This window comes from Myotis yumanensis, unplaced genomic scaffold, assembly GCF_028538775.1.
Source record: "Myotis yumanensis isolate MYYU_CA2020_CCGP unplaced genomic scaffold, mMyoYum1.0.hap1 SCAF_2, whole genome shotgun sequence".
In the NCBI taxonomy this organism is placed as follows: domain Eukaryota; kingdom Metazoa; phylum Chordata; class Mammalia; order Chiroptera; family Vespertilionidae; genus Myotis; species Myotis yumanensis.
In genome coordinates this window covers 145,867,367-145,892,059 of record NW_027223753.1, presented here as the reverse complement: position 1 = coordinate 145,892,059, position 24,693 = coordinate 145,867,367, and the positions used below count along the sequence as shown (strand labels likewise).

Here is a 24,693-nt window from a genome sequence, read left to right as displayed (position 1 = left end):
CAGAATGAATGAATAAACTGTCCCACTTAGTATACTAGGCAATTTGGTACCAGAGATCTTCCAAGTGTAGAAATGTTCTTTGCTAAAATGTACAGGTAAAGATGTCTCTAAGTGTCCTCCAACTATAGCAACTATGATTCACAGTGATATCAGGGCAGGGGAGAGGGGGAGGTGCTGTGTTGCTTTGCAGATCTTTATATGACCTGACCTAATTAATTTCAAAATGAAAGGAAACACAATACATTATAGGAACTGCACCAATTAAGTAACTGATTAACTGAACAGTATGATCCTCATGGAGGTTCAAACATAAAAGCATTATATTTCTCTCAATTTCCTAACCTCAGCAGCACTATGCCAAATCTCTCTTCCCAGTTGGAATAGATTCCTAAAAAACACCTGGAACAGATCCCAGAATTTTCAGGTCACTTTCAGCTATTAACAGTTCACCCAGTTTAAAATGCCAATCAAATGCTCAAAGAAGGGCCTTCCCCAGCGTATCTTTTGGTCCAGGGTCCAGGGAAATAGACAGGGGTGCTTACAATGCCAACACTAAGAGTGTAGGCCGATCCAAGTCTCTTTGTATCTGCTGTCAACTTTTTCAATTTTCTTTCTGCCTGCTTGAGGGCCTATAGGGCCCAGCAATAAGTATATGCCTATAATATTTCTTGCTTCTCACCAAAGAGAAGACATTTCTTGTAAGCATTTCTCCCTATTTTAGGGAGTTCTCCTCATTCACTCCTCCTCCCATGACAGCCCACAGGAATGGAACTGGGGAAGGGTGAGTGGTTAGTTCTTGGGCTGGCTGGTTCCTAGACCTTCCTTCATAAGGCCTAAACATTCTGGTTTAGTGGACAGAAGAAGAAATGGTGGAGGTAAAACTAACTAACTGCCCATGGGTATGTCTCTCTTTATTGTCTGTTCCTGCTAACTCTACATAAGACTGAATGACCTTGTCAGGGGATGCCAAGCACAGGGATGATATGCAAAATATTTAATAGGTGGGGTGCTGACTGGTCAGAAGGGATGTGGTCTCAGGGCTGGGACAGAGTCCTGCAGGCTGTGTTCCCTCTAGTTGCTGGATCAGAAATGCTGGCAGCATTGCTGCAAGGCACTCAGGGGATGTAGGTCACAGTCTTTACACTAACAATAGCAAGTATTTTAGTACCAGGACAGCAGTACGGATAGAAACTGCTGAAGATCACTCCTGCTTATGGGAGCTCATCAGAGTGTCCTGAGCAAAACCGTCTCTGCTGAGTATTTCCTGGTGCAGGAGCCTGCCCCACTGTGCCAGGTTGGCTCTCTGCCAACCCCTCCCCATGACTGTCCCATGGCCACTTGTCTGATCAAGCTGGACTACCTCCTATGTGTCCACTAGACCCCAGGGAACTCACACATCTCTACAATGCCAAAATGGAGTGCAGCAGGCATTCCAAGTCTCTCCCTGCTGCCAACTTCCTCCAGTTCTTTTTTGCCTGCTCAGATGGGTGAAGGATACAGCAGTAAATCTATGTCTAAAACATTTCTTGCTTCTTGACACTTCTTGTAGGTACCACCCCCAACCTTTAATAGGGGTACTCTTAGAGCTGCCTTCAGTTTGATGGTCAGGGAGAAAAGCCAAAGTATTCTAGATGATTAGATAGCCTATGATATCTCCCCACTCACTGATGACTTAGCCTATGATATGTCCCCACTCACTGATGACTTGGGTTAAGGGAGGGGAAGAGAGGAAAAACCTCTGCACAGTAAGTATATGAGACAGAATTAGTATCTCTTTATAAATCCCAAGAGAAGGGTCTGGCCTATATTGGAGGTGGCCTCTTGTAGGCTTTCGCTCTGGGATGAGATAACTGAAAGCTGTTCCTTCAGATTTCAGACAATACCACTAATTCTGGCCAAAAGAAAAAATCCTCCTCAATATCCTGTTATGCTTATTTAAAGAGGCACCCAACATAATGAAATATTACGTTTTGTTCAAGAAAAATGAGCACCCAGTACACATGGAATAAAATAAATTGAGGAAGCCTATTTCTATTGGTGATTATTTGGAGATGCTGATTAATCCATTGTGCACATATTTATGTTTAATTAGAAACTGGGAAGCTTCAGGATGTTATCTAAAACACAGTCTATTGGCATTATGGCATCACATTCATGTGGGAGAAATAATGTTAGAAGATTTTCTTGGTAAATTATTTTTTAGCGACCCTGTTTCATAAAAAGCATGTAGTTTTACTCAGATGTTATAAGAAACTAAGTCTGAGTATAAGTTGATTTGCTATAATTGGAATAGGCTCATTGCAGTCGTTTTACCCCTTTAAATTATGATCCCAGCATTCAAACATCTGTTAGACCATAGCATCTGTTTCATATTTGGGATGCATCCCTACAAATTAGGAGAGTGTTCTTTTTTAATGAGCTCTGATTTAATAGGGAATCCTTTTTTTAAATGACTTATGCCAAAGAAAGAAAATTCATCTCTCTAGCACGCCCAGCTCCACAGCAAAGGTCCTCAAAGGTCCACACTTTTCTAACACAAAACTGTTTAATAAAGACATATTAATATAAAAGTTACGTGTTTTACAATTTAGTGTTTAATATTTTAAAAACCATATAGATCCATTCATCTATGAATAGACATTGAGGCTGCCTCCAATTCTTGGCTATTGTAAATAGTTCTGCAATGAACTCAGGGGTGCATATGTCTTTTCAAATTAATATTTTTGCTTTTTTCTATACTTAAATTTAAAAAACAGAAATAAGAACCATGCGTATGTGTTTGTATATATGTGTAACACACACAACTAGCAACTGAAGAGAGGGCAACACATTCCTAATATTCAAGCAAGAGAATCGCTTCTTTTAGCAGGTTTTGTTATTTATTTATTTGTTTGTTTGTTTTTATTTCAGAGATAGGAAGGAAGAGAGATAGAAACATTAATGAGAGAGAATCATTGATTAGCTGCCTCCTGCAAGCCCTCTACTCGGGATGGAGTCCACAACCTGGCATGTGCCCTGACTGGGAAATGAACTGTGACCTCCTGGTTCAAGGATCGAAGCTCAACACTGAGCAACACCAGCCAGGTGATAATCACTTCGTTCAAATAAACTGTCTTAACAGTCTATATAGTCTGAAAGACACTAGAAAAATTCATGGCCTCATAGTCTCTCTGCTTACAAAGTCCTGTTTACAACTCTAACTCCAAAGGCACACTATACGCAAGATCCTTACTATTGAAGTTCTACCTGCAGTAGTACTTTGCTACTGACTCACCCACTTCTTTTGCTTTCTTTTTTTTTTAATCTTTATTGTTGAAAGTATTAAATATGTCCCCTCTCTCCCCCACTGACCTCTTCTAATCCATCTCCACCCCCACCCCAGGCCTACACCATCCTATTGTCTGTGTCCATGGGTTATACATATTTGCTTACAAGTTCTTTGGTTGATCTATTCCCACCCACCCATCCTCCTCAGCCTTCCCTCTGAGATTCCGCACTCTGTTCCATGCTTCCATGTCTCTGGATCCACTCCGTTCATCAGTTTATTTTGTTCATTAGATTCCACATATGAGTGAGATCATGTGATACTTGTCTTTTTTAACTGGCTTATTTCGCTTAGCATAACACTCTCCAGGTCTCTCCATGCTGTCTCAAAGGGTAAGAGATCCTTCTATTTTATTAAAACTACTAGAGGCCTGATGTACAACATTCGTGCACTCAGGAGGGGTGTCCCTCAGTCTGGCCTGCCCCCTTTCACAGTCCAGAAGCCCTCAGAAGATGTCTGACTGCCTGCTTAGGACTGAGGGGAGCAGTCGGACATCCTTAACACTGCCGTGAAGGTAGAAGAGGCTCGCAGAGAAGAGGCTCTCGCCGCACTCCGCCATTAGGTCGATTTGCATATTACCCTTTTATTATATAGCACTAGAGGCCCGTTGCACGAAGAGATTCATGCAATAGACCTTCCCTTCTCCTGGCTGCTGGCACAGGTTTTCCTCTGGCACCTGGGACCCGGGCCTTCCCTCTGGCCAGAGCCGCCTTCAGTCTTCTGTCTTCTCGGCTCTGGCTCGCCTTCAGTCTTCCCTCTGCCGCTTGGAGCCTACGTATGCAAATTAACTGCCATCTTTGTTGGCGTTAATTTGCATATTACGCTGATTAGCCAATGGGAGGCGTAGCGAAGGTATGGTCAATTACTATGTTTGTCTATTATTAGATAGGAAGGAAGGATTCCCTGTGGTCTTTGTTAAGTTTTCTAGTCATTTGCAGATCTTTATTTGGGTCTGAGTTTATCTCACACAGAAGCTGGTCAGCTTAATGTCAGACAACAATAGATTAGTTTATTCTGCTGTTTATATACTTCTTTATTGTTTCAGACCTTTATATTTTTATATTTCTAATTTGGATCTGGCTAAACTTTAAAAGCTTAATGTTAAGACATTTAAAACTCCTAAATTTTTATGATATAAGCTGCCATGAAATTTGGAAAATGACAGGCCATCCCATTAAATTAACAAACTACTTAAGATTTGTAAAAGAACTATATCACTAAAAACAACAACAACAAAACACCTCAGAAGGAACTCATGGGAAGGAAGTCAGAAACATGAGAGGAAAAAAAGTTTATAAGAGATTTTGGTTACCCATTTTTTTTTTACCTCCTAATTTGTCTCACCAGAAGAAAGAACTGTTACTATAGTGTCCTAAAAACATTTTTCCACGAGTTCCCTTAAGGCAGAGCAGTCACAGCTTGGCAAAGTCACCTCTCCTGCCCACTCTAAAAACTCCTGGCATTGTCCTCCCCAACCCATCACCCACCTCATAGGGTTTATAAAAACACATTTTTTACTTTGCCAAAGGAATTTTAAATCCATGTCAGATCAGATGTACAACTGACAGATGTTATAAAACCTGACTTAGAACGTGTCATTTGAGTTCTTCTCTAAAAACAACAAAAATTAAAACATCAACCACCTGGTTTAAAAGTAGTGCATTCTATTCTAGGGATTTACCGATGTTACAAGAGAATCCGCAAAGAGGAAAAGGGCCTGGACCATTCTTCTGGGTTCAAGCTGGACTTATTTAACTCATGAGAGAGACAAAACTGACCTTACTTTAAAATATTACTACCTGTGAAAAGGATTTTGCAATTTCCCTGGGTAACCTTTTTCAATGCTTAATGACTTTTAGTAACAAGACGTCTTTTTTTTTTTCTTTTTCTAAATTTAAGGTTAACCCTCTCATTGTTGAAAATTAGATACAATACACTTTACGGGCAAAGGTGAAATGGTACAGTTAAAGGAATATGATTAATTTCTGTAATTCCCGCCTCTGCATAGCTCATCTCGGTATATTCTTAGAAACTTGCCTCTGCTAGTTGAAAGAGTGCAGACTTTCCACAGCGTCTTACAGGTTCGGCACCACCCAACTGCGAAGTGTTGGAAGAAATCTATATTAAAAACAATTCATATAAAGAATATTAATTGTGATATCAGAATTCTTGCTTCCCATTCGTACATTCAGGAACTTTCCTTAGTTTATGAGAACATCATTGTTCCCAAGTACCAAATAACTTTAAATGTGGCATGCTTGGGATTATAATTTTCAAACCAATTTTAGTAAATAATCTCCAAAACAGCAACAAAAAAACAGGCATGACTATGGTGGCTATTTAATGACAAGAGTATTATCTTTTATATTCCAGGCTTTAGATTTAATTCTAACCTTACAAGAAGACATACATTTCCATTTCTAGATAAGTATCAACTCATCAACTGGTCATATATAAAAGAGCTATTTAGAGCCAATTTGTAATTACCAAAGTGACTAGTTAATTGTGCAAAGTAATATGTTTGGGAGCTCTGAGGAAAGAATACCAAGTCAAATATTTTTTTGAGAGTCCAATATAAATGTCCTAAGCAGTATGGTAGAAGCTGGGGAGCTAAGAATTGTATATAAAACATTGGCTCTGCCTTTGAGACTGTGTTCTAAGTACACACAAACCTGCAATTAAGACCACAAATCTAAATAAGTTGTACAATTAAGGACCTATGTTGTAGCACACACATATACACACAATATTACACTGACTGCATACTCTCCTTCCAGTTTGGCTAAACAGTAGCCAGGCATTGATAACAATGAACAGCACTGTCCTTTGTCACTTTTCTATGAAAATTTCATTTTCCATTTCTACCCTAACTCAGTAGAGAACTCAGAAGGACACATGGTAAGCATCTTCACAAAGTGTGCTTTCCCTGAAGAACTTCTGTCATCATTACAGCAGCTAGCTGGCTTTTTGTAATCTTTGTGATTCTGAATTCTTTCTCTGTTTAAGACAGAGATATTGCTCAGTTCCCTTTAGGAGGCAATCCTGCCATAGGTGACCTAGCCCCGCCCTCAGGGGAGTCTATGGAGCTGTCAGCTGCAAGAGAGTCTAGGTCAGTGTTTCTCAACCTTCCTAATGCCGCGACCCTTAAATACAGTTTCTCATGTTGTGGTGTCCCCCAACCATAAAATTATTTTCGTTGCTACTTCATAACTGTAATTTTGCTGTTATGAATCCTAATGTAAATATCTGATATGCAGGATGTATTTTCATTGTTACAAATTGAACATAATAAAGCATAGTGATTAATCACTAAAACAATATGTAATTATATATGTGTTTTCCGATGGTCTTAGGCGACCCCTGTGAAAGGGTCATTCGACCCCCAAAGGGGTCGCGACCCACAGGTTGAGGAACTGCTGGTCTGGGTGCTTTGCTGCTGGCGGGAATTCTCCCTAAAAGACCTGCAGCATAAGAGGCCTTTGTAGAGGCAAATATTTAATAAGCTACCTGGGCTATTTACAAGGGCCTAGTTTGAGAAGTTTTAAGGACTTTTTCTTCCTAGGTACTATCATTTTTCACAGAGTCCTTTCCTATTCATCATAATCACTTATTTTTCTTTATAAGATCAATTTATGAGGCTCAATCTTTTTGAAGTTTGGAACATTTCCTTTAGCTGGACTTTCTGATATATGCCACTTCTACTTTTTCTAGACAAGTTGAATTTAATTACTCACCTTATCGCCAGACTAATAGAAACAAACACATTAATATAATCACCGATTTGCACTAACTTGAAGGAAGAACTGAACATGAATGCATCTCTTAAACCAAGGTAGTATAATAGAAAGAACATGACTTTTTTGTCAGACAGATGTGCCTTCATTAACTTTTTGCTGTGTGGAGTTAAGCAAATAATTAAGACTTTGAGCCTCATTTACCTCATCTTCAAAACAGAAAAAATAATACCTGCCTCATATTACTGTTGTGAAGATTATATTTTATGTTGGTGAAGGGTTTGGCACAGTGCTGAGCCCATATTATGTTTTTAATAAGTAGTGCATATATTAGTAATAAGGATCTATCATTAACACTAATAAACATAAACTCTTTTAGTACAACTGCAAAAATTAGTTATAAACTGAAATTGGAAAAGAATTAAAAACTGCAATGTCAGAGGATTATTGTTAAATTTAATAAAGTGCAGAATATTACATCTGTCACATAACCATATGACACCCTCAAGAACTGCTGAAGGATAACAAGCTGGGTAGAGCAGCAGGGATAGCCCATGACACTGTTTCTAGTTCTTCCACTGGCTCCCTCTGCTGTCGCTTTTGTAGATTTATGCTCCCTGATTCTATAGGTGTTTGTTCACCACCATATATCTTGTGCCTAAAGCAGTGCATGGCACAACCAAGGCTCAGTGAAGAACTAGTGAGGGCATGGATGTATTATCTGCCATCTGAGTTTATGCTCAGCTGTCTGAGTCAGGGCTTGAGAACGGTTCCTTGCCTTTCAAAAGGAATCACCTGGGTTTAGCAAGAACAATTTTCCTCATTGTCCCTGAGAGGAAAATTGTGTAGGTATAGGGAAGTATTTTAAATACTTCAAGTTGCTGGAAAGCTGATTTCCAAAGGGGCATGTGTGGAAAGGATCAATGTGTTTTAGTCCAACATTTATGTAACAGTAAAATTTTTAGCCCGGCTGGCGTGGCTTAGTGGTTGAGCATTGAACTATGAACCAGGAGGTTGCGGTTTGATTCCCAGTCAGGGCACATGCCTGGGTTGTGGGCTCAATCCTTAGTATGGGGCATGCAGGAGGCAGCCGATGAATGATCCTCTCTCATCATTGATGTTTCTATCTCTCTCTCCCTCTCCCTTCCTCTCTGAAATCAATAAAAATATATTTTTAAAGAAATTTTTCATGTAATGTCTTAGTGACAAGTTATGCTTTCTAAAAATATCTTTGGCTTATTAATTGGGGTGGGGACTGAAAAAGCAAATATATGTTAATGTCCAATGCTGGAGCCTTCTCTGGAGAACTCCTCCCTGGACTTCTATCAGTGCAGGGTGCTTGTTCTCCTACTCTCAGGCCACCAGTTGTTGTTCTCCTTTGCTGGCTCTCCCCGCTATAATGATCCCTCAGGGTTTTGTCTTAAGATCTCCTCTTTTTACTTACACATGATTCTCTTCGTAATCTCATCTACTCTGTGGGTTTCAATTATAGGCATAGCTTGTACAATGACCATTTGTTACACGTTATACCACTTCATTCCCCATCCCCCGCCCTCCCCCCCCCCCCCATTTTTTATTTGTGGTTTTTTTCCTATTTAAGACACACATATCCTTTCAAGTAAGAACAATATAGTTAATGTATGTTTTTCATGTTGGTCAGCTAGTGGTAGAAGTGCATGTTGCTACACTCCTGGGTAGAGGACACTAGGGGGCCATACTGCATAGTATGTTCCTGCTTTGCTTTTCATTTTCCTTGAATTAATGGTGCTTGACAATCTGTTAACTCCACTGTAGTCTCTCCTCCGGTTATTATGTAATGTTTTGATTTTTTTTTTATAAAAAGGTTAGGTGTAATAGTACATGAGGCACAGCAAAAGTGCTAGGAAAAATCTCACCCTGGATGTTAATCTACTAATCTTTTAGCTGGCCTGAGGTATAGGAGTACAGGTGGTAAAGATAAAAATTGCCAATTAGGTAATGGTGGAAAGTCTTCTGCAATTACAAGGCGTACCATAAACATTGTACCCTGTGAGAAAATGACCAATAACTGAATAAATAACTGAATCAAAGAAAAAATGAACAAAGTGAGATGACTGGTCTACCATACCCTAAAGAAATATTAATGCTTCCAATAAAACATGTAATATTTTCACACTGAATAGCTGCAGTGTGAGTATATGGAGTTTTTTTCAAATGCAATATTCTGTAACACACTGGGCATTTCATCATGAAAACAAATGCCTGAAATTTGCACCTATTGCATATATTCACTTCTGATAATGACTTAAACTTGGTGTATTTATATTGGCAAAGAAAATACCTTTTAAGTTTAATACTCAAATCTATTTGTCTAAATCATCCAGGTTAGCTCTTTGTCTTCCAAATAAATATGTAATTTTTCAATGCAAAGATATGCTCTAAGTGTAAGAGTCAGCCACAGAGCAGAGAATATGGTCATGGCTTTCAGATTTGTTAAATAATGGAAGACAAGAGCTCCCTTCAGGCTTTACATTTGCTCATTAGTCTTCAGTAAATGAGATCTAAAAAGTGACAGATGTGTTACTTTACCTGTAAACAATGAAAGATGCAGCTAGGAAACTCATTCTAACCAACTTAATGATAGGGGCCTGGAAACAGTGATGGCTCTTCCCATGGGCTGGGTTAAATCTAGGCGAATTTGAGTGTCAATAAGGAATGGGAGACAGGCTGACATGGGGGAAAGCAGGTTCTATACTCTATTATTTCTTTCTAGATCTTACAGAGCAGACATATTTTCTCCTTTTAAATGTGAGCATTCATTTAAACCTACAAGAAAAATGTTCTTCACTCAGTTTCATGGCTCCATATAGGTCAGTGATGGCGAACGTTTTGAGCTCGGCGTGTCAACATTTTGAAAAACCCTAACTTAATTCTGGTGCCGTGTCACATATAGAAATTTTTTGATATTTGCAACCATAGTAAAACAAAGACTTATATTTTTGATATTTATTTTATATATTTAAATGCCATTTAACAAAGAAAAATCAACCAAAAAAATGAGTTCGCGTGTCACCTCTGACACGCGTGTCATAGGTTCGCCATCACTGGTATAGGTTAACCTCAGTATTAAAACTTATCAGGTTTGGTTAATAAGAAAAAATGTCCTTCTCAGCTTGCAAGGCAGAGACTTAGGATTCATTATGAAAGAAAAACATTTTCAATTTAAAGAAATGCCCAAGGCTTATAGTTTTTTTAAAGGGTGTGTTTCTAGGATAATGATGTTGCACAATAAATGACTCATTGCCAAGAGTAGATCTAGCTAATCTCTTCCTGGATTACCGACAACTGCAAATTAAATTAACAGGAATGGTCTCTAAGAATTTTATAAGCCTGATCTTAAAATGAAATTATAGCTAAACACTTTAAAACAGTAAATTGATTTCTAAATTATATAAAAAAATTTTTAATTAAAAGTATACGTAATAGGAGTGAGAATCCCTATGAAAAGGGATGGGGGTATAAAGTGGCGCACTGGGAAATTTTCTATTACACGTCCATTCCTTCCTCACTTCATCCTTTCCCTAAGAGGTCCCAGAAATACTAGGAAGTGCCTTACTAATGACGAATAGACAGCTTTTAGTAAAATTTTTAAATTATAGAGCAATGGTCTCAAACTCTTATTTCCTGATAGTAAACTTTTTGGAAATGCAAATTGTCAGGCCTTACTCCAGACTTAGTAAGTCAGAAACTTTGGGGGTGGGGCTCAGCAATCTGTGATGAAAATGACTTGAGGGTGACTCTGGTGTTATTTAAAGTTTTAGAACCTCTACTAAGACTAATTAAAACAAGAATTACTAGAGTCTCTGTGTTTTCTCAAAGGTGATGGGTGTTTTATGAAGTAATTATAAGAGCTTTAGGGATATGATCACAGTAATTACAGCCTATTCTATTTCTGCAATATACATGCTCATAGTTCACCTAGTTAAGTCTTGTTTAGTTTTAAATAAACCAGCACAGTATTAGGCTGACAAAAAGGTCAACTCATAAGGTGCTAAGAGATTGAACCTTACTTAGGGTTTTCTTGGGTCAGTGGAGGAAAATTATAGAGAAGTTACATATTGGAGAGAATCAAGTACTTCTCTCACATAATCACATATAATGTTTACTCAATAACGAGGTATGTTATAACTTGTTTAATTTAGTTAGGAATTAAAAGGCTCACATTATCAAACTAGGCAAAATATAACTAGGAAAAATAATATACTGAGTTGGGAGGGGATATTGCTTTTGATCTTAGGGGAAACATTTTGTTTTCCCATCATGAATGCCTTCCTCCATTATGATGTCTTGAAACTACAACTAATAAGTTTCCAAAACGATTTTGTTAAGCTTCCTCAAATCTTCTATATATCCCATGGCCAAAATAATGAAGACCTCAGGAGACAAGTGCTACTGAGAAGACATCTGTGCAAGGAAACGTCTCCTTGCACAACGTCCAAGTCAGAAGAGGTTCTTTTCTCCCCTGGGTGGGGAGGACCTCCTCCTGCTTGGAGGAACGCATACACTGCGCAGTAAGGACAAACTGACTTGCTACAGAGAGGCACAAAATCTGGTCCTCCAGAGTCACAGGACACAGGCTGTTACAGCATCAAACTGCTCCTTCAGAGCTGCCCAGGGCTCCAGGAGCTCTTAATAAATCTAATGATGGTATCGCTCAAATAACGATCACATTCTCTGTGGCGATGGCTGTTAGGAATGCACCAGCACCTGCTGACGTATCCCGTACTTACATGTTAAGTTGAATACTCTTGGTAGGTAAGGTGTAAATATCAAGTGTGTCAAAGATGAGCTACTGCCTTTCTAATTTTCATGCTGGAGTGCAGAATTTAATCAAACACAATATGTGGCAAATACATTCTGTTTTGGAGGAAGTGTTTCTAAAAAGTTGGATGGGATTCACTCAGGTATCAAGATTAAAGATAAATTTAGAAAACAGACTATCCTAATGAAAAATTATAATAATATCTTAATTTATTCAAATTCATCAAGCAAATTGTTCTTAATGAAATGATAGCATTTGATACTGTTTTTGCCATTTTCATTGCATCACCCTCAACAGCTAAAGTAAGACCAAAAAGATGAGCAGGCCAACTGTGCTATAAAGTCACAGGGGTTGACACAACTGTCCCAAGAGGAAGCAGCTTTTGACTTAAGGGCTGAAAGTAATTTTTATCATTTTCAAAGTAAGATGCCAGGTTTACTTCTGCCAAAAGGATATCATTTTATATTTCACTTATGCAGCATTCTATTCAACAAATCAAAGTGATTCAAAACACCAATACTACACAGAAAAGTCCTGCTTGTCATTTTCTCTCAACCCCATATGGGACTGATCAGTTTATGATATGCTTTTTACTGGAATTAATATAAAGGAAAAGGGGGAAAGACCTAAAGCAGACAGCATCTTATTTTCAAGAACTATATATACATTTTATGATTTGTTATATAGTGCTCATTGGAAACGAGCCTATGGAGGAAGCCAGTGCCTTGTGGCCATATCAAGCCTATCATATTTGCCTCCTAATCACATCTACCAAAAAAATGCTCTCTAGTGTGTGCTTTGTCTCTGGCTGACAAATAAAAGAAATCCGAGATCCTGCAAGAGCTGACTGGACCCAAGCCTGGGATTAATGAAAACACTGGCTGAAGCTATACCACAGTGAAAGCTAATCACTGATGATTTCACAGGTCAGATTCACTACTGCATTGCTGTGAGAGTTATTCATGACTTACAGCATATAATTTCATTATTAGGAAGATTTAATAAATTGGAATCCTATGGCATTCATGTTGACAGCAGTTTTTCCAAGCTTTAAAAATAAATTAAAAACAAGGCAAAAATGAAATAAAGATTTACTAGAAAGTGCTTATTCTGAATGAACTCTTTAATGAATGGTTACAAAATGGGTATACTATATGGAGCTGATCTGACTACGATTACAGCAAAGACAGCAAAAAAAACAGTAAGTATTCAGTTATGTGTATTATGTCAGGAAGGGAAGAGGCACACCTAAAGTTCGCTATACATTATTAAAACTTCACTCCAGTATTTCCCGGAGTTCAGTAAGTTTTCTGAGCCCTATAAGTATTTTAAAAGAAGAAGAAGAAGAAGGCCATACCTCTGCAAACTGAAACAAGGCTGATGCTTGACACTGTTTTGAAGGAGCATCAGGGTGGGATGTACTTGAAGATATCTGAAAGGAAACAAGTAGTTTTTAATGCACAAAAACATTTTCCCATATCAGAGTAATAGATTTTGCCATAAATTCCCACTGTAGACACTGATGAAGATTAAGACATGAGTCATCACACTCAATCCCTTTTAGAAGGAACAGTGCAAATTATAAAGGAAGACAAAGGCCATGCTTCTAAAAACAGGTGATTTAAAGAACAAAGACTGAGTTTGGCTCATTTGCCATGTCTCTTGTAAGGGTATTAGCTACATGTCAAATATCAGTTGACACCTGTTGAGATGAATTTCCTTATTTCAATGGATTTCTTAAAATATTATTAAAAGTTGGAAGCTACAAGTAAAGACAGTCACTTTCTCTCTTCCCTACACCACTACCCCCCAAGCTATTTTCTGCTTAGGCGCAGTTGTAAAACAATATTGGAAAAGCATATGGATGTGGGACAGGGTATCTGGTATCTTAGATCTGTTCCTCACTAGCTACATGACCTTGCACTGCTCAGCTAATCTTTCTGTGATTTTTCCCAACTGTAAATCGATAATGTCAGTCTCCATTTTATAGGATATGGCAAGAAAATAAGCCATGATAATAGAGCAATAGAACTCAACAAATTGTTCATAATACCACTAGTGGCCCGGTGCACGAAATTCGTGCAGGGGGGCAGGGGGTTGGCTTTCAGCCTGGCCTACACCTTCTCCAATCTGGGACCCCTTGGGGGATGTCTGACTGCCAGTTTAGGCCCCATCTCCGTCTCGACTACCGGTTTAGGCCCGATCCCTAAACTGGCAGTTGGACATCCCTCTTGCAATCCGAGACTGCTGGCTCCTAACTGCTCACCTGCCTGCCTGCCTGATTGCCCCTAACTACTCTGCCTGCTGGCCTGCTCGACCCCAACTGCCCCCCCGCCAGCCTTCTCACCCTCAACTGCCCCCCCCACCAGCCTGCTCACTCTCACTCTCAACTGCCCCCCCCATCAGCCTGATCACTCCCAACTGCCCCCCTGCCAGCCTGCTCACCCCCAACTGCCTTCCCCTCCTGACTTGATCGCCCATAACCGCCTCTGCCTTGGCCCTGCCACCATGGCTTTGTCTGGAAGGATGTCTGGATGGTCTCCTGGTCTAATTAACATATTACCCTTTTAATAGTATAGATAGAGGCCTGGTGCATGGGTGGGGGCCAGCTGGTCTATCCTGAAGGGGGTCCTGGATCAGGGTGGGGGTTACCTTGGGGGGGTGGGGCCAGCTTGGGCAAGGTGCTGATGGCCATTTTCAGGCTGGCCATGCCCCCAATGGGTTGACGGTCCCCCTGCTGGGGGGCGTGGTGGCCTGGACGAGGGGCTGATGGCTGTTTGCAGGCTGGCCACACCCCCATCGGGTAAGGGTCCCCGCTGGGGGGCGTGGCCAGCCTGGGCGAGGGGCTGAGGACCCTTTGAGGGCAGTTTGCAGGCCGGCCAAGCCCCTGGCTTTGTCTCGAAGTCTTCTGGTCTAATTAACATATTACTCTTTTATTAGTATAGATGCGCTCCCTCCCTCCCTCCCTCCCTCTCTCTCTCTCTCTCTCTCTCTCTCTCTCTCTCTCTCTCTCACACACACACACACACACACACACACACACTGCAGCTGCCTGACAGTGGACAGAGGGTTCTGCCACACCACATTTAGTTTAACTAAGAGACCTTTTGTTTCCACTTGGCCCTAATTATGGTAGCCTCATTAGTTTGCACTGAGGGCCATGCGGAAAACTTTCCAAGGATTTTTTGAGAGCAAGGTCAATTACTAATTTTGGTTCCAAAGTGAACAAACTCTGTCCAGCTACAATATAGGGTGAAAGTGAGTCACAAAAGCAGAAAGCCTGGACAATATAAAGTCAGCCCATTCCCAGGCCAATAAAAATATTTTTCATCAATTAATTGTGCTCATCAACTCCATCAAAGAGTACTTAACAAAGCAAAAAATGTACCTTGCCGAAACCGGTTTGGCTCAGTGAATAGAGCGTCGGCCTGCGGACTGAAAGGTCCCAGGTTCGATTCCGGTCAGGGGCATGTACCTGGGTTGTGGGCACATCCCCAGTGGGAGATGTGCAGGAGGCAGCTGATCGATGTTTCTCTCTCATCGATGTTTCTAACTCTCTATCTCTCTCCCTTCCTCTCTGTAAAAAAATCAATAAAATATATTTTTTAAAAAAATGTACCTTAATCATAACTCTTCAACCACAAAAATCAATTTTAATCTCAATTAAATTATGTTGGCTAGAAAAATAATGAAACCAGTTTTGGGGACACAGTATCAAAACTCTATTTAAGGATAAGAAAGAGTAGAGAAAGTAATGGAATCATTGACTTTATTCATTGCTGAAGCCATTAGGAAAATTTTAATTTTACTCTAAGTCCTAAATCAGACATCTAAACATTTTTAGAATAAATATAAGTAAAAACAAGTCCTATTTAACAAACTAGATATAAACAAACTATCATAAATGGGTAGTTTTAACCAAGTGCTCTGACGACACTGAACACATTGAGGATAAAATCGTAGACCTTCTCTTGGTCTAACCATGAAACCTGTCAGTGCAAGTCATGATAGACTGCAAATAAGAATCCACAAGGATTTTCCTGAAGTCCTGGGAATTATACACCAGGTAGGTCTTACTTCAGACATCACTTTTCATTCCTACCAACCCTCTATAAAAGTTTGAGAAGACAAATAGTTTATGTAAAGACAAATGTCTTTCTTCAAGGCTTAAATCAGAGAGTGGACAAAATAGAACCAGTATAAACCATCTAGATTTTTGAAAAGCATTTCACAGGTTTCTCTTTCAACAAAAGGTCGTTTTGCACATTAATATTGGGATAAAGCAGATATTCCGTTAATGACATGAGTAGGGGGCTCCTGAAGAAATATTACATCAGGGACTCTTTATATCAAAAAGATCAGGAAATCTCTTTGGAATCTTCCATGTGCTGTAGAACCCACAAACATGTACATATGTCCACAAAGCCAAATTTCATATAACATTTTAGAGATTTCATTAGATCCCTAGGGGTGTAGAGATCAATGGTTAAGCATCTCTGCTTTCAAAGTTGGGGCCAAAACTATTTCACATGAATATAACTACTGGAGAATAGGGTGAATCCCTGTTACATTAATACATTAGGAAACAATGTACAAAACAACTGGAATCCATGGTGCATCCACAAAGAGGCAGAAAGGAAAGTGATAGATGAGTATCATGTCAGCAAATTTATAATATTCCTGTGCTATCTACAGGGCATTTAGTCATATTATAAACAACGTCTTAAAAGGAATAGCCTAATATACCACTGTAAAAAGCAGTTTGCCAATGAAAATGTTGAGAACCACCAGGAAAGGACATTAGAGAGGGGAAAAAATCTGAAACTTAAATATGCTCTCCTTGCATAAAACGGTTATGCAACAGGCAAATGTTAGAAAGGTTGAGTGAAAGACAATTCCAGTGATCAAAGGGAGATGACGTGCTTTAAAGTTCAGGAAAAAACTAATTAATCAAAGCTCCATATTGAGTTCTGGGGTAAATGAAGATATTTTGGGAAGCAGTCTCAACCTTTAAACTTGATATCAAGAATAATGTGCTTTTGTACTTCATCTCTTTCAACCAATGTTAAAGATGTACTGAGCCTAACAGGTTTGACAAAACACAGTAAGACTTCAGAAATTTCAATTAAAAGAAAATAGAACTTTAAAAAAGGAATGCATAGTCAATGAACAACCAGGAGTTGTTTCTGTCTTCACATTTAATACCTGATAGGTGACTAATAATAATTCAATTATGCTATTTTTAAAAATTGATTGAGAGAGAGAGGGAAAGGGAGCAGAAGAGAGCTAGAAATAGAGAGAAATACCAATTGGCTGCCTTCTGCACGCATCCCAACCAGGGATCAAACTCACAACCTGGGAATGTGCTGGGATTGGGAATTGAACCCGAGACCATTCAGTACAGGGGATGATGCTCCAACCAATTGACCCACACTGGCCAGGGCTCAATTATATTCTTAATTTTACTATCCATGAATAAAAATTATTGATAAGGCTTAAGTGTAATAATAATCAGGACTTAATAATAATTTTTATACACATATAATTATTCTTTAATTGAGAGATTCTGGAGTTTCAACTATCTTTCAAAAATGAAATTTTCCCATTTATAGTCAACTGAGCTAAGCAGAGTTCATCATTGCTTTAAGTTATTGTCATCAGCTCAGATTTAAGCTCATTTTACAATTTCCTTATTAAGTATAAATTTCAATGTATTACCTCAGCAAACTGAAATAATGGTGACTTCTGACGCAATTCAGGGGATTCTGAAACATCAGGCCTGCAGGAGCCAGAGGACATCTGAAACAAGGAAAGATGGTATGAAGCATCACAGGAATCATTTCTGGAATACGACAGAAGATAAATGCCACCTAAAATGTTCCTATTTGAGGAAAGAATGGTTTTGATTGCCCCAATTTGAGGCAATACTGTGACAAAAAAGTACTTATATTCTGCAAATTTTATACAAGATGCCATTCAACTGTAAATAATGCCATAAATAGCAGATGAGCAAGACAATGCATTTTAAAAAGCTAATATTCACCATTTCTACAATGATGCCCACTTGATCTCTTGGAGTTCTGCCACCAAATCCAAAGAATATCTATGTCTTTCATGTTCTGTGTTTCTCCAATATTTCACATCACCAGACTACATGAACATATAAGAGATTTGAAAATACAAACAAAACTAAAATCACATTCGTGTTTTCCATGCGTTTATATACAAGCCCCAACCTTAGAAAGGTTAGTATTTGCCTAGGAATTTATTTTGTGCTACATATTGTCTTTTTTTAATATATTTTTATTGATTTCAGAGAGAAAAGGAGAGGAAGAGAGAGATGGAAACATGGAGTGTCATTGATCAGCTGGTTCATAAGTTGACACTCAACCACTGAGTCACACAGGCCAGGCCATATTTTCTTTTGTACTACTTATCATTTTTGATAAACATTAAGGCTCCGTTATCTTCATTTGTGATTTTCATTATTAACAACAGTTACTGAAACATCACAGATTTATTTTTCAAAATTCTTACTATTGATCAAGTACTCATTTCAGGAAACACATTTCTTTTATCTTAATGCGTAAAACTGACTCATTTCTGCATCTGGGTGACATAATCGCTTAGGTACACAACTTTATTTCAAAAGTCATAGGAATCACAATGTTAGAGAGAGAAGGATTTCATCATCCTCTCATCTAACCCTTTTTACAGCTGAAGAAACTTAGCACCAGAGTGGTGAATAATACCTCTCTCCCCTACATTCAATGATCTTATTCTTTATCTACATGGCACTGAGCACTGATCACCACAAGACACAAATATTTGTTTACTGCGGAAGACGCTGTCTGGGTACAATGTAGATACTCAACAAGTATTTGCTGAATAAACTAAATTAAAGGTAACCTTAAGTCTTCTAAATCACAAATTAGTGTATTCTCTTCCCTCTTTCCTGCATGACAAGAAGTGTTAGGAAAAAAGTTATCTTTCACTTTAAAGAAAAAATAGAAAGATGTTAAAAATACTTTTAAATAACATTTCTAACAAGAAAATATCCAAGTCCACTGTGAAAACCTAAAAAACAAAACAAAAAAAACACAGCAGATAAATTATCTACAATGTTTTCTCCTCAAGATAAGCACTGTTAATATTCCATGCATATTCTTCCAGCTGTGTATGTAGATATTTTCAACAAAAATGGAATATTATACTATCTATCTATATAAAAGGCTAATATGCAAAGTGTCCCCTTGGGAGTTCGACCAGGAGAGACCGGGAATTTGATCACTCACTATGACATGTGCTGACCACCAGGGGGTGGCACGGAACAAAGGAAGGCCCTGGCCAGCAACTGGAAGGCAGGCCCTGGCCAGCAGCTGGAAGGCTCTGATTGGCCCTGATCACCGGCCAGACCTAGGGACACTACCCATGCACAAATTTCGTGCACCAGACCTCTAGTAGTTATAGAATATTCTTTAAAAAAATACATTAATTCTCCTGTGATAATAAGCCTTTTCCAATGTAATTTTAATAGTTGGGAGGGTTATATCAGATGGTTAAACCCAATGGAAAGAGCTGGCAGTCACCTAGGCTACTTCTCTGAAAACAGTTTCTCACTGAACCTCTTGGTCACACACTGAAGATGTGATTCTCAAAAAGCGTCACAGACCCTTGGCAGGTGCAAGCATTCAAAATGTTAATTGTCTCTTCTGGATTTGAAAGAGTAATGGCCACCTTCTCTCAGAGATAAGCTCCATAGAAAATATGCAAAGCTTTAATCTGCCACCTGTGGGTCTGGCTGCCAAAGCCTGACTCTCTCACTGGCACATCACTATTTGACAAGTTGTGTGCCAAATGGCCCAACAGTGTTTTATTTGCTCTCCAAATTTAAAGTTAAATGAGACCCTCTGCAAATCATTCTGATACTCTTAAATAAAACTTCCTTCTTAAATGAGAAATCAAATGTAAGTAATTATTATTTTTTTAAAATATTTTTTTTTATTGATTTCAGAGGAGAAGGGAGAGGGAAAGATAGATAGAAACATCAATGATGAGGGAGAAACATCACTTGGTTGCCTCCTGCATACCCCACACTAGGAATCGAGCCCACAATCCATGCATGTGCCCTGACCAGGAATCTAACCGTCACCTCTTGGTTCATAGGTGGATGCTCAACCACTGAGCAACACTGGCCAGGCCAAATTTAAGTAATTATTAAGGTATCATAATCTTGCATGTTATATCAACTGTACTATGCAATCAAAGAAGTCTATGCATGTGGGCTGTGCTTACCATAAACATAGCAGACACACAATGAATATCTGTTGACTGACTTAATTCTCTATGTATATGTGAACATGAAGAATCTCAATGATCTAAACAAAAATCACACAAGGGTTGCCCAATAGTTAAAACAACAGTAAAAGAATCACTAAGGCTATGCATTTTAGAGTCTATAAAAACCTATTTACTGTTACCTTAAAGCAGTGTTGATTTAACATATATCTTCAGTATAGTATAATGGAAAGAGAACAAAATTAGAAGCCAGCAGAATTGGGTTGCCACTAAGCTATGTGATTATCTGACTCTCTAGTCCATAGCAGAATAGAAGCAAAAAAATCAGCTGGGCCAAAAATCCGAAGAGTGAGGATAAGAAAAGGGAAGAAGGAGGGGGAAAAAATACAAAACACAGTGCCAGCAGCAAGAAGACACAGGGAGAAGAGAGAAAAGCCAAAAACAACAGACACAAATGCTTACAAAGCATTGTGGTCTATCTAAAAGAAATTAAAGTAGAGCAAATGGCCCTGAAGTTTCTCCTGAAGGCATGAGGTCACTGCAGAAATTAATATTTATAACTATGATTCTAAGTTGTCAGGATAAGAATAATTATAAAATATATCCCTTATTAAAAGGCAGAAATACATGTGATACATACTAGACATATTTCCATCTAAAATATCAAAATGTAAAAACGGTTCAATGTCATGGGAGATGTATATATGTAGAATTCATTCTTGAGTGGTTGATAAGTAAGGCACCTAATACAAGTGTGAGTATCTGTGCATGCAGGATATATACACACACATTTAGAAAAAAAATCTGAGATTACGATCCACATCGAATGAAGAAGGTATTGCCTACAAAGGACTCCTATTAAACAATGTCATTAGGCAGAGAATCCCAGGTTCTCTGACTTGTTGCCTTGTGGTTTGTATTTACAGTGCTCTAAATTACTTGTTATGGATAAACATCAATTCCTCAATATCCATTCCTATGCTTGCATCAGCTTACTCTCCAAATATAACTGAATATAAAGTCTAAAATATTTGTTAATTAAGAGGAAAGAAAAGACACTGAATAAGTGGAGGTTAAATAAAGGAAGAAAAACACACTAAAGGGCTGTTTCTAGAAATAGTCTCTGAAATAATCCATAAGGCCACTAGGTGTAGCTATGCACCCAAGAAAGAAAACAGCTAAAGTGATTTCAAAAGCAAAGTTAACCACATATTCAACTTCCTTTACATCCAATCCTTCCTTTCATTTAGCTATAATTCACAATAACCAAGAAAGAGGGATGTTTATGATGAAGTAGTATTTTTTCCCCCCACAGGTGCAGTTTAGATCTTGAAAACTGTAGACATAGGAACATGACCCAGGCCCCTGATATAAAACAAGATCACACCAGTCAGATGCACTGTAAGTGCTTTGGAAAGCGAGGTATTAGCAAGATCTGCTCCTACTTCACACGGCACAAGACTACAGCTACCCTCAGCTAGACTGTGATGAACATATAAGCAACAAAAGGGTAAGTGTACTTTTATCTGAACTACACAATCCTGCCCTTGGCTAATTCAAATATTTATTGAGTACCCACTCATTCAACAAATGTTCAATAAACACCTATTATATGTCCAATAAACACCTATTAAGACTGCTGAATTCAATAAACTTACATTCTACACATACGTTTTTTATGCTGAGGAATAAAATTAAGACTAAGGGAATGTGTTTGGTCCTTAAAATGATCGCTATTCAAATACAGGGGAAAGCTACACACATACCAGTAAGAATGTAAGTGCATAATGGTGGAATATTACAAGGCTTATGGGAAGACAAAGAGGCAGTCTCCATTCTTTCTCGGGATGGTGGAAGAAAGTAAGTTAACATCTGAGATATATCTAGAAGGAACACCAGAACTGCGGAAAAGATGTGGCAACAGCAGGAGGAAGAGTATGGAGGCAAGTGCCCTGTATGTGTGAAAACCAGCGACTTTCCCCATGTGGCCGAAGATTAAGATGTCTGGAAATGTAATGGGAGATGAATGAGGCTGAATTCTATGTTAAGTTTGAAAAGTAAGCTGAAGGTAATGGGGAGCCAGCCAAGGTTTTCAGTCAGAGGAGCTGCATAATGAGACGTGCAGCTAGATAATTCTGTCAGTGGAGTGCAAGATGACCTTGACCGGGGAGTGACTGAAGGCAGGAGGCCAATTAGAAGGCTAAGGAAATAAACCAGCTGAGATGTGGGGCCCCAATTAAATCAGAGATGGTATTTTCGAAGCCTCAGTAATTGTCTGGAAGGATGTCAGGGCTGAGGAAGAGAGGTCAGATCATGCCGGTATTTCTAAGGTAGGTTAAAACCTTTCACTGAACGAGGGAACTGAGAGAAGGAAGAAAGATTAAGCAGGGCTGGAGTGTGTGGTTGTCTACTGTAGCAGGAGAAGGTTTTGGGGGTAGAGGGTTCCATTTCAAAGTTCAAGTGTAATCCTGTGTGACTCCACCATCCAGTGATCTGAGTCTCACCCTCGTTCAGTCTGATCCAGCCTTTCATACAACAGTGGCTTTTGCCAGGTGCCCTGCTGTGACAGTACCTGCATGATCTTTGATTTGCATTTACTGAGATGTTAAATGAAGTTTTCAAATAGACTTGATCTTAAACACAGGTGAATTAAATGTAAGCATATTACACCCAAGTTAGTCCTTCAAAATGTTTTTAAAGACTAAAATGAAGACACTCTTGATTAAACCTAAATCAGGTTACAGAGTCCTAAAGCACTGTACTTGGCTGGCTGACCCAGGCCTGAGCTGCAGCAGAGAAGAGCACTGGGCTCTCCTGGAGAGCATAACCAAGTAACACAGCAGAGACTGAGCACTCCCCAACCAGAACACTCGCCAAACACCTGGGGGAGAGGAAGAGTAGGTCCCTGGTTTCACCTTCATACCATGAGCAGAGTTCTCCTATTATTATACGCTGTGTGGCAGAGCACTAGTAGGGAAGTCCGGGACAGACTCCAAGCGGCTTCTACAAACAAGCTACGGCCCTTTCCACCACCTCTGGGAGACTGAGGAGCTCATACAATTTCATCGCTGTTTTGAGCACTACAGCCTGGGAACTCATTGAGAATAGATGCTTGTCAATCCAAGTTGGATAAAATGACCTGATTCTCTGGGCTTTGAGCCTCAGTGCTGACAGATGGAAGAGGCTGGGCTGGATGGGCAGATCCAGCTAAAACGGACAGTGAACAGTGATGTAAAACATGGAGGTCTCTACCTGGGAAAAGAGAGAATTCAAAGAGCCCATTTGCTATGTAATGTAAACTTTAAATATGGTATATTTCCTCAGAAAATATGTTCAGAAGCTGTAAAACTGTGAGAAAGGAATAATAGCTTTGATTGTGTGGGGTAAGAGTTGCGGGGGGGGGGGAGGGGGGGGGATGCAGAATTCAATGGATTTTAGCATCCTAAAAGCAGCCTAAGAAAGACACATATTAAACTAGCTCAAATCTACCAACAGGTAGGAAAATTATCTTCCCTACTTCACTGATGTCAGAAATTATAATAAAGATGAAAACTTTCAATTTTATTTAATACATATTTGTTTTAAATTTAACATAGTACTTAAAATATGGATGTAATTTAACAAATACTGGTATAACTACCTTTTCTTTATTTCAGATTTCACCTATCTCACCATTTAGTGGAAAACATATGGGTTTAAGTCTTAGTATTATGACTTTCTTGCTCTATGACCTTTTCAAAGGCTATTTTCACATTTATGACACGAGAAGAATAATAATAAACCAACCTCACAGGACTTATGGGAGGCTGAAATGAGATGATCCATGTAAATGCTTATTAGCACAGGGCCAGGGCCCAGAAACAGGACTCCACGAGAGAACTGGCCTGAACTGAGGTCAGGTGGGCTGAATCACAAAGGACCTGTGTGCTACTCAAAGACTGATGCTAGTCCTCCTGCTCCTGGGTTCAAATCCTGGCTCTGTCATTTCATAGCTGTACACTCTTGAGCAGGTTATTTAACCCTTATCTAACTCCTCTTTTTCACTTAATAGTTTAATATCCTAGATAATAAAAGGCTAATATGCAAACTGACCAGAATGGGGAACTGGTCGCTATAATATGCACTGACCACCAGAGGGGCAGACGCTCAATGCAGGAGCTGCCCCCTGGTGGTCAGTGCACCAGAAGCCGGGCTCACAGCTGGCAAGCGCAGTGGCGGTGGTGGGAGCCTCTCCTGCCTTTGCAGCAGCACTAAGGACAACCCCCGCCAGCTCCCGGACTGTGAGAGGGTGCAGGCCGGGTAGAGGGGCCACTCCCCTCCCCACCTGAGTGCACAAATTTCCTGCACCAGGCCTCTTGTTTACTTATAAGGAAAATAAGGCTTAACTCATAGAGTTTTATGGAAATCAAGAGTTACTCTCATGTAATGCACTTAAGAGCAATGCCTGGAATGAAGGAAGTGCTCAATAAATGTTAGTTGTCATAACTAACCACACTGCAAGCAAGTGGGGAGCCCAGCAGTTTCAATCCTCTCAT

At 39.3% G+C, this 24,693-nt stretch overlaps 1 protein-coding gene across 11 annotated transcripts in view; it reads right to left on the bottom strand.

Moving 5' to 3' along the window:
• Positions 1–24,693, bottom strand: part of BBX (BBX high mobility group box domain containing) — a 291,018-nt gene that overhangs the window by 48,622 nt on the left and 217,703 nt on the right. For all 11 annotated transcript variants that reach the window (XM_070406138.1, XM_070406133.1, XM_070406134.1 and 8 more), the window contains 3 exons: positions 17,579–17,659; positions 13,218–13,292; positions 5,363–5,443 (listed from right to left, as the gene is read on the bottom strand). In XM_070406138.1, coding sequence (XP_070262239.1) covers positions 5,363–5,443; positions 13,218–13,292; positions 17,579–17,659 — 237 coding nt within the window. The remainder of the gene's footprint in view (positions 1–5,362; positions 5,444–13,217; positions 13,293–17,578; positions 17,660–24,693) is intronic.